Source organism: Mustela nivalis, assembly GCF_964662115.1.
Source record: "Mustela nivalis genome assembly, chromosome: 1".
Lineage (NCBI taxonomy): Eukaryota > Metazoa > Chordata > Mammalia > Carnivora > Mustelidae > Mustela > Mustela nivalis.
The window spans coordinates 59,974,959-59,990,601 of NC_139020.1; the positions used below are offsets into that span (position 1 = coordinate 59,974,959).

Below are 15,643 nucleotides of genomic sequence, written 5' to 3' on the forward strand. Positions count from 1 at the left end.
AAGCTGACTTGTATTATGTAATTTCAAAATGGATGTTTCCTGTGTCTACTGGCTTTTCGAGGTCCATATTTGGTGGTTCAGTTTAGTCATGGTGGAAGTGCTGTTATTCAGATCGCGGGGACAAAAGAATAATTAGAAAACAATAACCCAACTTTTTTTTTTTTTTTTTTTGAGTGAATGTTTTGAAAGAAAATGTGGTTCATGTAATGAATCAGCCTTTCGAGGCCAAGTGGCCAGACACCTGGTTTTAAAACACACTCGGGCTCTGGAAACAGCGACGTTGGCTGAATCAAGATGGAGGCGAGTTCCCTTCGGCTACTCTACAAGACCACACGGACACGGCTCATTCGGAACGCAAGAAAAAGCCAGAACCCAGGGGAGAAGCACGCTCCCAGTGCCGCGAAGACACCGTCACCTTACTGGTGTACTCACAATCAGATGACCCGGTGTGAGCGTGAGAGTTTGTCAGTGAATGTGTGGAGTGGATGAGGGCCGGGTCTGGAGACAAAACAGCTTCAAAGTTCAGGCAGGGAAGGCCCGGCTTGGCGCTGGATCCACCCGGCTGAGTAATCTCATTCTCCTCAGATGCCTTCTGGTTTTCAGCTGTCTTGGGTTTCTTCCTGAAAATAAACAAAGGGCCCTTTGAAGGAACTGACTGCATATTTGGGAAAAGGCATTTTTAGAATCTGTTAAAGATAACTTGATTTTTTTTTTCTGAGGGGGGATGGGAGGGAGTCCAGTATGTCCCTTGTTTTAAAACAAGCTGATTCTTGTTTTTTTCCCTCCAGTAATGGCCTAACTGGGAACACATGAAAGCATATGGGCCAAGCAAACAGCACCACATTTGGACTCTGTTGGCTGCATAAAAAGACCCTGTCCCAGAACTTTAGACAGATTGAGCTACGTATGGCTGACATTATCCAAGAAAGCATCCTTTTTTCCCCCTTAAGAGTTTTAACATGGTCTGGAAAAATACTAGTGGAGGTTTACCGTTCTAGCATTTGTCAGGAAGCTTAGAGACAGGACCCGTGGAGTAATGGGAGGAGCACTGGACTGGGAGTCAGGAGACTTGAGCTATGGTACTAGCTGTGCCTCTAACTTGCTGTGTGGCCTTGGGCACCTCACTTCACCTCTCTGGGCTTCAGTTTCCTCATCTGTAAAATAAAGGGCTTGGATTAGAAGGCCTTAAAGGTTCCTTCCAGCTTGAAGCTTCTATTCATGGAACACATTATGAAACATTCAACTTGCTTGCTGTTGTTACATTTTACTTTAGATGAACACATATCTTCCAATCACAATCTAAGTTTGCAGACTGTAGAGATGAGAGAGTAGTGATGGAGGTTTTTGTTAAAGTAGCAAATGAAAAGTGAAAAGATGAGCTTAGCTTCTAGCAGGTAAAGCAGTTAAGGTATCACACGGAGATCCTCTATTCCAAATCTTTACTTATCCAAAGCTGAAGATTCTCTTTGTTTGTTGATTGAGGACATGACTCTGGAGTATGGGAGTGTGACTGTGTGTTTGGGGTGGCAGGAAGAGACGGGTGAAGGAACTAGAGAGTAATTATTGTCCACTGCTGCTTGAAATTCGTAATAGTAAACAGAGGAGCTCAGGTATGGGTCGGCTCTGGTGTCCTCCCCCTCTGGGATGATAAAACGGACATAAACACAGAACTACTTAGCTTACACTGCATGTACCCTAGGTCCTAGCCAAACTGGGTTATTAGTCATACCCTGAACATGCCCTCCAATTTCCTTAACTCTGTGCCTCCTTCTATCATTATGTGGATGGTGACCAGAAGAATTATTTTATTTTATTTTTTGGTGGAAGACTATGCGTGCAACAGAATTTGTTTTAAGTAGCTTTGTTTCCATGTTTTTCTTGTTTCTATAAGCCTGGCAATTTTGTATTGGAATTTGTGGTACGGGGTAGTTAAATCTGCCCTCGCAGAATATGGTGCTGTGATTAGCATGCTGTGTTTCTGGCCCAACAGGTTGTGAAATCAAATCTGCTTTTTCAGAGGGCAGGAGGCAGAGATGGCATGGTAAAGATGAAGAGAGAAGGGAAAGCTTTCAGACACATTTTTCAGTATGGAGTAGGCCAATATAAGAGAAGCAACAAATTGCAATGCTTTACTAACTGTTTGATGGTTGGGTGACTATGGAACCCACCCCCAAGTGTTGAGTGTCTACAGGGACAGGGTCAGGGACCTGTCTACAAGGCCCTGGATTATATACCAGACTCAAGTTTCCAAAGCTCAACTGCTTTTTATCCTTGGAAATCAGTGCCCCCCCTCAGGCCCCTCCCTATTTCCATCACTGTCCTCTATCACCAGCTTTGTCATCAGGGTGGAAACCACAGGTGAGCAACAGCTTTCCCTGTCTTAAAACCGATTCATCAAGCCCTGACAATTCTGTTTCCTTCATATTTTTTCACATCCGTTTTTTCCTTTCCATTTTCACCACTATCACCCTAACAGTTTTATTTAGACTGCTGTTTATTTACTAGCTCTCTATCCTCCTTGACCCCTTTGAGAAAACCAGGTTAGCCCAGTACCCCAAATGAGTTCTATATGTGCTCCAACTAAGTGTTGATCACACAGGACTCTCAAAGTTTGTGAAAATTCTCAGAACGTCTTGAGGTATCTACATCCTTGGCTCTCCATCTTTGTTCAAGTTAGTTCCCTTGCTTTGAATGTCCCTTTTACAACTCTATGGAAATCATATTTACCCTTCTTGCTTATTAAAGGTTGTCTCCATCTTGTAACCGTCTTGACTGACCTCTACCAGATAGATGGTCTCTCTCTCTCTCTGAAGTTGAACTCTGTCCCACCCTTCTCTGAAATTCCCCCCACAAAAAAATTTACTTCTCCCTATTTTACCTGTTAAATTTTGTTTCAATAATAGTTATTTATGTGGTGATACCTCTCATGAGACTGTAAATTCTCTGAGAGAAAATGTCTTGGTCATTTTTTAATTCCCTGTGTTCATCCTTTCTTTCCTTCCTCCTTCCCTCCCACCGTTCATCTATTCACATATTTATCTTAAAACTTCACGCACCTCTAATGTGCCGGCATAGGTTAGGAAACATGGCAAGCCTGGTTGCTTTCCTCCCAAAATTTGTTCTCTAGAGAGGACGGTTAAGCAGAGTGGCTTCAACAAAGCTGTCATTCAACATTCGTTTGTTGATGGAGTGAAGTGGGATTGAAATAAAGGTGTATTTAGAGAATAGCCATCATCTAAATCCCAATTACGTTTTTCTATTCTTTTGCTTTGTTTTTATTTGAGAGCGAGAGCGAGAGAGAGAGAGAGAGAGAGAGAGAGAGAGAGTTAGAGCACAGAGGGAGAGTGAGAGCCCAATGCGGGACTGGATCCCAGGACCTGAGCTGAAGGCAGACGCTTAACCATCTGAGCTATCCAGGCGCCCCAAGAGTAGGACCATTTTGCTCACCAAAACTGGACTGGTCCTCATGAGTCTGTTAAATATCAGGATGAAGTACTAATGATAGATATCACTTAACAGAAAAACATTTCTCTCTCTCTCTCTCTTTTTTTTTTTTTAACATTTATTTCTGATGCTTATAGACAAGGCCTCAGCTAGTCTGGGATTTCTGTTTCAGGAAATTGAAAAAGCTCTCTTTCAGACAGGAGTACATGACCAAACAACCAGCATTACTCTTTTAACGCTGCAAGAATGGTACTATTCTTTATATAAATGCCCTTGCTTCCTTCCCTAGATTTGCTCCTGCTTCCTACCCGGCATCTTACACCACACCCTCCTCCTGGTTGTCCCAAGGATCACCTATGACAATACAGAAGCACTGGAAGCCACCCCCACAAAATGAACATATTGAAAATCAACCTTCCGGCTCACCCCCTCATTTGCTTATCCTGATACCACTGGGCTTTTCCCAACTACACAGATGACACAGAGCCACTGACTGTCCTTAGAAGCAATCATTTCCCATCTCACCCTCTCCGATAGTTCTGTAGGACTCCTTTTTCTGGTGTGGAGAAACACACAAACACAGCCCCAGTCCGTCTAGACGTGCACAGGTGCTGTTATGCTGACCCCGTTTTTGCAGTTCATAGTTTATTAAGGAGGAAAAAGCAAGGCCTGTAGTAATTAATTGAAAATACCTTCTTTGGTTGTGCAAAAAGAATTACATAAACAGGGCACATCTGAGGGCAAGTCTGTCCAAGCCTCTGTGGCGACGCATTATTCCCTGGAGCCTTTAGAGGGCAGCAGCACACAGGCTACTCCGGGCGGCAAGGCAGAAAGGCAAACTCCCGACCAGACCAGAACCTTCCTCCCGGTCACCATGCCAAAGGTTGGTTTGCCAAGCTCTGGCCGCTCAGCCTCTTTTTTTTCTTTTCAGTTCTCATTCTCTCTCTCCCTCTCTCTGTCTCTCTCACCTCCCTCTCTCCCTCCCTCCCTCAATGTTAAAATTATACACTCAGATGAAGTCGCCCCTCAACCGGAAAATGAAAGCTCCAATGAAAAAGTTAGACAAGCCAACAACAACAAAGAAAGAAACCGGGAGAAAGGGGAAAGGGGGCTGGTGAGGGGGAAGGATTTTAGAACAAGAAAAGGGCAGATGTTTCGTAAATATATGCAAAGCAAAACTGGGTGTACCCTGAACACTTCCACAGAGAAACAGACCAATCATTGTGCACTTCCTCCCGCCACACTGATGGAGCCCTGCATTCAAAAAAAAAAAAAAAAAAAAAAGTGTGGCTCCAGGCACCTGCCTTTCAACGGTCAGTTTTGACATTCTCCCTGAATATCTCGCAATTGTCCGAAGAGAACAAAAACATTCTCATCTCCCCACTGCAAACATCTCTCTTAATGAGAGAAAAAGGGCTGCTTCAAGAACTGGAAAGGCATTTTAAGGTGACTGGTGGCTGGTTTTTAACTCGCATTGTGCTGGTCCTGGCAACAAGTTTTGGGCTGAAACATAGCAGTGAGTGAGGTTGTGGATGATGTTGGCTCCTTCCTTCCTAGACATATTGCATGTGGAAAGAAATATGCATTGAAACATATTGATGAGATGGTAGGTATTAGGCATGTTAAATGCGTGGAAATTAACCAGATCGGTGGCATTTGATGTATATATTTCACACTTCTTTGCACATATTGCACACATACAGTGATGGCAGTGCTTTCTGCAACATATGGAAAATAAATATTTTATCTGTGTGAGCTCTTATCAGGCTCCTGGGGCTGTTGGGAGGAGAGTGCTCTCTTCTATCTCCCTCTCCCAATTTTCTCTCTTCACTGCCCCCCACCCCCGCCTCTCCTGCACATTAACATGCCTTCCACTTATCAGCCTGTTGGATAGGAAAGAATTAGTCAGAACCTCCTTTTGATAAATAATTACTCAGTCATTGAATCATGACAATCTAGATCCACGATGCCCTCCCCTCCAATTTTTTTTTTTTTGAATGGTAACCCGTTCTTTATTCTCTTTCCCAACAAAATATTGAAAAGGCTCAGGAGTGTGTTTCGGTGGGGAGGGCAGAGAGCAGAGGTGTAACAACCCTCCAACCCCCAATAGAACCCAACTCTACCATCAAGTAGCTGTGTGCCCTAGGCAGATGACTGTGCTTCTCTGGGCCTTAGTGGAAATAATGGGGTAATAATACCTACCTCCTTGGGCTCGTAGGTATTATTGGGTTGGTAGGTATATAAATGAGATAATTCATGTCAACCGACTGGCAGAGCCATGGCGCAGGGTCAGTGCTCAATGATGGTAACTCTGAGAGAGCATCAGTTCCACAGTTTTTGTCAGCTCTAAGGAGCCACTTCCCCGACCTTAGTGATCTTTTTAAATGTCTAGACTTCAGCAGGGGGAAATGGACTGTCATTGTAGCACAGGCAGAAAGAGTATAAGGATAAGCAATATCTTCTTCGACACTCTGATCTTACCGTATCACCCTCCTGACACGGTCTTTCTATTCACGTGTTTGTCATTGCTGTTGCTACCCCAAGAACCTCTCTCGAACTTGAGGGTCAAGCAATATACACTTGACTGGGACTATGGTCTGTGTGTCAAAGCCAACCTTTGGCACTCTCGCTTATCACCTTCTCCTCACAATTTATCCTTTTACTATTTGGTCTAATGTTCTCAGATCAATTTAAGATATTTTTGTAATTAAAACATTTTATTCTCTCATATTTTTTAACCTTCTCAGCAAGGCCAATTTATAATGTGTTTCGGTGTTTTTCTCCCTTGCTGTATCCGTCAGGATCCTGGCAAGAAACAGCTGGCACGCTCCAAGGTTTTAGCTGGAGAGAGTTTAATGTAAGGACTGTATAGTGAGGTACAGAGGAGGTGGCTGGGTGCCCAAAGGAGACTGAAGCACCGGGGCAAGCAGTGGTGGAAAGCTGTGAAAGTCAGCTTCCAACTGTTACCTCCAAGGGGCAAGGAAGGAGTGGTGTTCTCGGAGTTCAGTCAGAACTACAGTTAGAAAGGGGGCTGGACAAATCAACAGCCGGCCTTCACTCTCCTCCTACTCGCACATCCTTTGCTGATGTTCTTCTAGGCCACATTCAAAGGGAGCCAGAGTGGGAGAGAAGCCTAGGAGTGCAGACCAGAGAGGTTGGCCTCCTGGGCCACATATCAGGGCAGAGAAGGGCTTCAGGGTTTTGTGTTTGTGTAGAGGGGAGATGAATCAGTGACCTCTTTTTTCCTTTCTCCATTTCCTTCACCCTCTCCTCTCAATTTTACTTTCTGGAAAGCAAGACACGGCAAAACGAAGTGAAGTCGGTTCTCTTGGCATCTATGTGCCTATTCTGTCTATTTGCCATTTATGGGGGAAGAAAGCCGAACGTGGGCTCTGTGAGAGCAGGGATTTTTGTGTGTTTTGTTAGCGGCCACATCCCTAGTCCCCAGAACAGTGTCTGACACAGAGGAATATGCCCAGTGAATTTCAGTTGTTCAAGTAAATATATTCACGTCTGCTATGCCAGACATTATATGCATATTATTCTCATTTAAGTACCACAACTCTCCAGATTAAGTAGGTAGGGCTGCTGAGCATCATGGTGTAAGTGATGGGGGAGCCGGTAGGTTTTAAAATCTAACACTTGTCCCCTCCCCTCCCATCCCTAAGCCTTGAGACCTGGTCCAGGGCACTGCTAATGCACAGGAAGGAAACATTTGTGTAATTCGTCCACATTTTTGTAGTTTATTCACCATACTGGTTTTGTACTTAGCAAGTGTGGAAACTTTACGGTTGTTTCTTCTTTATATAGGAGAGGGCTGAGTTTCTGAAAAGCAGAGCCTGCAACCTTCAGAGCCCTGTCTGTCCTTGGTAGGACCTGTGGAGCCTGAAAGCAGGCCCTGGGGTTGGGCATAGGTTAAAAGCTTCCTAGGGCTGACACAGATGCTCACTGCTGGGCCTCTCCATGATTTTCAGGAAACTGTAGGTCCTGATTCCTGGGTCTGGATTTGAGTTCTCTGCAGGAAGGTAGGGGCAATAAAGACCCTTCTCTCTTCCAGAGGCTACAGACCCTGGGAACCCTGGCTGCATCCTAGCTCAGCTGTGCTACTTGCCCCCAGCCTGGTTTCACATAATGCAGAGAAACCCAGAAAACCATCCAGACATGGGAATGTCTAAGGCACTCCATGTACTTCAACTTGAGGATGAATGATGGTGTCTACACAAGCAAGTTCCTCACCTGGGTATGGAGAAACTATTTTTGATCTTCCATCGTGTCTTTAGTCCCCAGTCCCTTGAACGCAGTAGTACCACAGATTACTCTGGTGGTCCCCATCTCCCCACTGCCACTGATTACTATCCAGGTGACTAAAAGCATTAAAGGGGAACAGCAATGCAAAACAAAACAAAAACTCTGGCTTTGTCCCTTTGGGTATGATTTATGCCCAAATAGCTAAAGACACAGAAAATCCTACCCAAAAGCCTAACAGGGATGGTTCTCTCTCAGGGTTAGCATTTTCCAATAACAGAGAGGTCTATAAAAACCACCCCATGACCCGCCTCCTACCGTATATAGGAAAACTTGAAAATACAACTAGAATGAGGTTTTGTCTTAAAATGTATAATGAAGTTATTTTGCATGCATAGCCTCTAAATAATTTAACTTTCTGGCTTTTGCCTAAAAGAAAAAAAAGCATCTCTTCATTTGTTACTTTTAGCAATGGTTAATGAATATGTGATATCCATCTTTTGTAAGTACTGTCATGTAGACATCATGCCTCCTATTCCAACCTATTTGTGCACCTTGCCTTGTAAGGGCTGTACTTCTTTGACATAAATGCCCGGCACAGACGGAACTCAACCACATGCACAGAGCCCTGCATCCAGAGGGCAGGGCGGAGCTGGAAGCAATGGGTGAGAGATGCGGCCCAGAGTCCCCAAGGAAGCTTGGCCCCCCTAAAGTAGCAAGGAGGCAACAGCATTGGCTCAGAGATGCAACTCAGACAACAGGTAGATGCCAAGGAGGAAAGCTTGGCCCCTGGACCTGGGTAGGGTGGCATGAAATGACAAGTTGTGGTGAGATTCAATAGAGTGGCACAGAAGGTGACAAGGGGCCGAGAGGGTGTGGGAGCTGCCACCACATCCAGTGAGGGTGCAGACAATGAAGCAGAACAGCGCCGGGCCCCGTGAGGTGGGCCCGGATCTGGCCCACGCGGCCATCTGGCGAGGAGGGCATGTTGCGGCTCAGGGCGGAGCTGCTGGCTGGCAGCTGAGAACCACTGCTGGCACCTCAGCACTGAGCCTCGTGACCTCGCTGTGGTCAAGACATGAGGCCATCTAGAATTGCATCTGCATTTACAATTGTGTGAGGTGTTTTTTTGTTTTGTTTTGTTTTTAATTAAACTAAGTGAGTTAAGAAGCCTTTCATTGGAGGCATAATGTACTCACAGTAGTTTCCAAATAAATGGTGTCACTCTTCAGGTAAATCACTCCAAGGCTTGGGCCTAGTGCAGATGTTCATTGGGGCAGGGAACAGAGAGCGGCTGCATCTAGAGCAGACAAGGAAGAAAGATAAGGCCGTTAAATGACAGGTGATGATGGTCAGTCACGCTGATCGAGACAGAACTGTGGGACCTGGGGGAAGAGTCCGGTCCTGCCCCTTTGCACCAGGGGAGGCCGAGGCAGAAGAGAGGATGTCACCCAGGCTCCCTTCTCAGGATGCCCATTTGACGGTGGGGTGGTCTGAGACCTTCTACAGCACCCTGTCTGTGCGGACGACGGAGTGGATTTTGTGGTGGGAAGATGGAAGCCAAGGTGGAGGGTGGGGGTAGGGGGCACTGTCCTTCAACCTTATCACAGCCGATAGTTCTGCTGGTGTTCTCGACTCCACTGGCGCTTCTCCTGTTCTTCTGCCCAGTTCTTACCTGCTCTGAAAGCACCATGGACCTGGCCACGTTCTGAGCTCCTGTTGCACCTCGGCTCCTCGCTATAAATCCTCCGCCGTCTCCCCTGTCCTCTAACACATGGCGCTCAGCCTTAGGGACTGCAGGACTGACCTCTGTCTGTCTCCAGCCTCGCACCCAGAGGTCCTTACCCAGACCTTGCCCTTTGTCCACACGGAGCCCTCACACCGATGACCGCATTAGTCCTGAAACTGTCCTCCCTTCTCCCAGGAACCCCGCATCATCCTGACTTTCCTTCCACCAGTCGGCTCTCTCCTCTGCCTCCTTTACTGGCTCATCGTCATTCTCCCGTTCCATAAATGTAGATCTTCCTCAAGACTCTTCTCAATCTTTGCCTACACCCACCCTGCATGACCTCAACAATTACTTCTCCATAGAGAACACCCACGTGGCTATCTTTAGTTCCTGCTTGTCTGCAGAGCTCCACATCCACATCTTAATAACCTCTGGTTATCGGTTCATTCACTTCTTTGCTCCCTCATTCATTCATCGATTCATTCATTCAGTGTTTGCATAATATCAGGCACCTGGGAAAGATGAATAAGATAGGGCCTCTAACTCTGAGAAGGTCATACCTCCATCAAATCCCACATAGTCACTTCTAATTCAGAAACTTGAAGACAGGAATCTTTGTCTCTCCCTCAAAATATGTTCCCATTTCCTGCCATGGTCGATTTCCTGCCGTCTTCACCCAGTTACTTGGTCCTACAACCGAGGAGTCATTTTCAGTTCCTCCTTTTCTTTTGCTTCTCATATCCAATCAGCTGCTAAGAGACTGGAGGCTGTGCTTCCTTTCTCTCCCAGCACCCATTTATCCTTTAGTCACCTGTGCCAGGACTTTTGTGAGAGCCTTCCAATGAATGGCTTCAGTTCTTCCAGGTTCTTTTTTACCTTTAGCCCATCCTTCACACCAATACCACACTTATTTTTCTTAAGTACCACTCTAAACATATCATTCCTTTGCTCTTTGCCTACTGGATGAAATTCCGATTTCTCAGTTTGGCATTCAAGGCCCCTACAATACAGACCCAGTCTAATTTTCCCTCTTTACAGCTCATCCCACACTGCAGCGAAGTCCCACTCCTTCCCATCCAAATGCCACCTCGCTTAGGAAGCCTCGCCCCAAGGGAAGTATTCGAGCTGAGTCCTTAAGCACTTTCTGCCCTACTCCCTTTGCATGTACTGTGGACTCTAATAATTGTTTGTGTGATGCGCCCTGCCCCCTACAAGCTCCTAGGAAGCAGAGACAAGTTTTACAGCCTTACAGTAGGCAATGCCTTGCGCAGAGATTTGCGCTTGGCTGATGTCTGCTGAACCAAAGTTAAAAGGAATCAAGATTCTTGCTTAGAGTCATGGAAACGAGACTGAATTGGAAAGACCTGAAAGCTCATTGCCTCTGATTTTTCAGATGAGATTAAGGGAACTGACTCGCTCAAGGCCACATCCTTGCTCCTGGCCGAGCAGCAATACCAGGTCACAGATCTTTAAATATCTGTCCGTGCTTGCTCTGCACCAACAGGCCCAGCAGATCATCCGAAGTCACCAGACCAGAGAGAGTGAGGGGCTCCCCGGGTGCACAGCCAGCAAGGATAGACTGGGTTCCAAAAGATAAAGGAGTTTGCTTCACTGATTCATTTCAGTAAACCGAAATAATAATTAACCTTTTATAGATAAAATGAGGGGGAATTTAAAGAACAACACCATCAGCAGAAACAATATGACAATATTGCAAACGCCACCAGGGTGACAAACTAAGGGTGAAAACCGGGATGAAGGAATCTCTCACGCTTTAGAAAAAAGCAGCGGGTTCAGCTCAAGTTCTTGGTGAGAACATGCCACAGTAATTCTATGGTTAAATTCCGACCTCGTGGAAACTGAGGCCATTGGTGATGCTGCTATGAGGCAACCCACAGCCATGCGTCTTCTCCACCTAGCTCTGCATGGGATTGATCCTGTAAGTTTGTTTAAATTTTCACAGAGTTTTCTTTCCCTGTATCACCAATTTATTTGTGGAAATGTCCAGACGAGTGCTCCCAAGTCTCCCCTTTCTTCCCTTCTTTTTCTCTCAGGATAGAAGTACTCATTGTTTAATCTCCTTTCTAGCCGCACCCTCAAACAGAATCCTTTCCTCTCACCCAAAGATGAACCACGCCCCCCCACCCCACCCCAGAAAACATGGGGATAATGGCAACTTTTCTAGGGAATCTCCGTAGTGTTTACTTGGCCAGAAAAGCTCAGCTCTTACATGTTAGCCTCCAGTGCTGTAAGACTTCATCTGCCTCTCCCAGGCGAGTACTTCCTTATTGTTACTCACCAGAGGAAAAGCTTGGTACAATCAATCAGATTCTTTCTGGCCAGTGTGGGGAGCCATGCTATGCACTGAGACATCCATTCAGCATGAACACCCCAGTGGCCACATAAACAGCAAACGGGGCTCAAGAGCTCTCTCTCTATAGTTCTTACTACACCGTCCTATGGCTGGACAGGTGATGGGCACCTCAGCAGACACAGCTTCCTTCTCTTTTCTCCCCCTGGCAACTCCATTAGAATGATAAAGGGTATCGCTGACCGATATGTCTAGTACCTTGCAATGAAAAATCACCTGGAAGCATACAAATCCATTGTGTAATTAGAGAAGTGTACATTTTAAATATGCCTAACATTTGGTTTAAATTGCGCATTTTATAATTAAATGGAGACATAATCTTTCTGCCCTTTAATCAAACTCCTTCCCAGCCCCACATCCCGCTGTTGTAATCTGCCTTTCATTTTTTGGCAAACGGTCACCTCTCCCCCTCTCCTTACTTCCCCGCCCGCCTCAGCACACACCTAGGGGTCTATTAATCAGAACTACTGCCTAGCGTGTCATGCTTTATTGCTTAAAGGGTGTGTATGCTCTAAAAAAGACTCCGTGAAAATGACTTCATGAGGCTTCGTATTTATTCTATTGCAATGACTTCCATACCCAATGTACACAGTTTTTAAGTAAAGATAATTCTGAGAGGCTGCTGGGGCTACACATTCTTCCCAGAGTCTGGAAAGCCAGCTGTTCTCTCTGCCTCTTACATCATCATGTAATAAAGAATCTGCTCTTGGATCCCAGCTGGCAACACTCTTCATGGTGTCAGAGGCAGAGGAGACAGTGGGTCACTTCCAATCCAGTCTGTTTTAATGTTGACATCTCTGCAGCTCTCTCTTGGAAGCCCTCAGAGAGCAGAGCTGTTATGTAACACACTGCCACACATCACTGCAAGGAATTTTCTGTGGAGGTCTCATTTCAGTGTGGCTCTTTCCATTCTTCGTAAATCACACCAAATTTTTTAAAGCTTACGGAAAAGGTAATAGTAACCACAATACTACCATTTGTTAGATAGCTGTATTTTGTAGGGGACTCCACAGGGGAATTTTTGTATGAGAATGTAAATACATTCTCACTGAAATCTCATAGCAATGTCGTGCTGGTGCTAGAGGTATTGGCGTGCCCATTTTACAGATGAGGAAAAGTAAGACTAAGAGAGCTCAAGAATCCATAGTGAGGTCAGAATTCAAGGTCAGATCTGAGCCAGATCTCTCTGAATTTAAGTCTGGGAGGGAACTGGTTTTGTTTTTTCTTACCATACAACAACTGCTCCAACACAGCATGATACATTTCTAGTTCCCACTGTGACCTCAGCACAAGAAAGAGGCTTATGCTATTTCCATGATGATTCAGACTGTGAGCACAGACCTCAGGTGAAGGAACTCTTTCAGAATCAGTAAGTAGAGCTCCTGCCTAACTCCTTTCTATTTGAAGATGAAAACATCTTTTATCGGTCTTCTCAGGCTCTAACGAACAAATGAATCATGCAGGATTTCTGATTCAGCATGTCTGAGATGGAGTCTGTGATTCTGCATTTCTAGAAAATTCCCAGGTGATACTGATGACACTGGTCTGGGTGCCACAGGTCTTACATCTGACACTTGCCTTCCTACTGTTTTCGAAGGAGCAGTTGAAGCTGAATAACTTGGCTAACAGCTCACACAGCACGACTGGCTTCTGATTCTGGGCCAGTTTGTCAGGTCATCAGGCATTAGACAGAATTCAAGGAGTTTCTGGCATAGAGCACAATGTGAGGGGGAAAAAAAAAATTGTTCCTAGATCCCCCAGGGCTCTTGTACCCCTCACTGGAAATTAAAATGATAATGTCTCTAACAGGTAAAGTTCCTATTTTTTACATTATTGTTATTTTTAACAATAATTATCTGGTAATAATTCAAATAACACCTTTCCTCTGAGAGATTCAATGAGCTTTCCTAACCTTAATTGTCTAACAGCAATTCCCAGGCGTACATAAAACTGTCTCAAAGATCACAGTAAATTTAAAATTGTTCCACTTCCCTCCTTTCTTTGCCCCAAATGTAGTGATGAATTAGTGGCGAAGGTTTACTAATTGGCCAAGACCCACCATCTCACAATCTGCGGCATCAGAAATTTTGTAAAGACAGGGAAAATCTAAGACGTAATCAGCACAGAGGTGGGGGAAGGGCACAAAATACTGGTGAGAGGAAAAAGAGTTAAGGGGATTAAGAAGATGAAAAGAGAAAGTGAACTGACAGAACTAGCTGGATGACCTTGGATGAGTCATTTAACCTCTAGGTGACTCAGCTTTTCCATCTGTAAGAAAATGTGGATTTTATGATTTTTGAGGGCCCTTAAAGTTAAAACAGTCCCCTGAGAAGAAAGATGTGGGAATTAAGTGGCTCATCAACCTGTTAAACCATTACACCTGTAAAGAAATCTATTTGACTTTTAACTTTTTAACTAATTACCTGAAATGAATTCCCAAGTCTATATCACTAACCCCGCCTCCCTGCAAAGTGGTGAGAAAAACCATTTAATGAAGAAGGCACCAAAGGCATTATGGGCAGATAAACTTATCATCAACCCCATCTTCAGCTTTCCAATGCTGTAAGAAACGTTTAACTTTAAAATATTTTAGCTTCTTAAAAACAAACAAACAAACAAACACACATTTAAGTTCTTTAATTAACCACTAGTTAATACCCATGTCTAGAAGAAATACCTCTGATGGCTTAAAGACCCCTGGGATGGCCCTGCCAGTAGAAGGTCCTGCTGTTTGTCACATTAAATCTATGTTAATTTCCTCCATAGAGACCTCTTGATTCCTCTTTGACAATTCACAAACTCTGTTAATAGCACTTGCATGTCCCAGGAGACTTAGAGCTATCAGGTACAGTTGATTCTTGTTTTTAAAATAAGAGATCTCTGGGATCAGGTGAAAGAGATCTATCTCAATACACTCATACATACCATGCATATACAGATGCACACAGAGACACACACATACTAATGGTAATAATTTTTCTAGCTTTAATGAATAACTGGTGATGGGAACTCCTTCTCGAAGTCACTTAACACTGGAATCGTCCCAATCAGAAAGCCTGCCACAGGTCCTGGTTATAAGGTCATTTTAAACTACATAATGAGGATTCCAACACGATTTATGGTGCAGCACGTAATTTGAGTTATATCAGAGTTATCTGTACCTTGCTTCTTGCACTGAGTACGTTTTCTGGACTACTAATTATGGTTTGTGGCTAAATGGAGAAACAGATACCAAGAAACATCAAAATGACATAATCCTGGATGACACACCATCACTGTCTCCAAGGTGGACAATCACTCCCCTTTTCCTGTTTCTGTCACTTCCACAGGACCATTAACCAAATGCTGACTGTGTGGTAGGTATTGTGCTTAGCACTTTCCATACATTAACCTTCTTTCTTTCTTTTTAAGATTTTATTTATTTATTTGAGAGAGACAGAGATAGCGACAGAGACACTGAGAGAGAGCACAAGTGAGGAGAGGGAGAAGCAGGCTCCCCGCTGAGCAAGAAGCCCTGAGAGCATGACTTTAGCCCAAGGTAGAGGCATAACTGACTGAGCCAACCAGGTGCCCTGTTTAACTTTTATTTCTTATAATCGCTCTTTTTAAGGGTAGGAATTCTATTCTTGTTTTATAGATGAGGAAACTGACATTTAGGAAAGTAAAACTATTTACCATAGATCATGAAGCCAGAGGCTAACAAAGCAGCACTTTATGGGCAGGTTTCAACCACAGTGCTCTATGTTTTAATCTATAGCGAGCTTGTGCTCTCCTAACTGCATCCTCGTCCTGAGATCCTTGCCAGAGATTCATACTAGACTCTCCAGCACAGTCCTCTGCTGTCTTCTTGAACC

General features: G+C 44.6%; 1 protein-coding gene across 13 annotated transcripts in view; it reads right to left on the reverse strand.

The window, feature by feature from the left end:
* Positions 1–15,643, reverse strand: part of ZBTB20 (zinc finger and BTB domain containing 20) — a 305,100-nt gene that overhangs the window by 64,300 nt on the left and 225,157 nt on the right. For 7 of the 13 annotated variants that reach the window (XM_082741169.1, XM_082741164.1, XM_082741170.1 and 4 more), the window contains 3 exons: positions 8,889–8,989; positions 991–1,154; positions 433–620 (listed from right to left, as the gene is read on the reverse strand). In XM_082741169.1, coding sequence (XP_082597295.1) covers positions 433–620; positions 991–1,001 — 199 coding nt within the window. In that variant the 5' untranslated portion in view covers positions 1,002–1,154; positions 8,889–8,989. The remainder of the gene's footprint in view (positions 1–432; positions 621–990; positions 1,155–8,888; positions 8,990–15,643) is intronic. The other 6 variants (XM_082741166.1, XM_082741167.1, XM_082741168.1 and 3 more) reach the window with 2 other exon arrangements.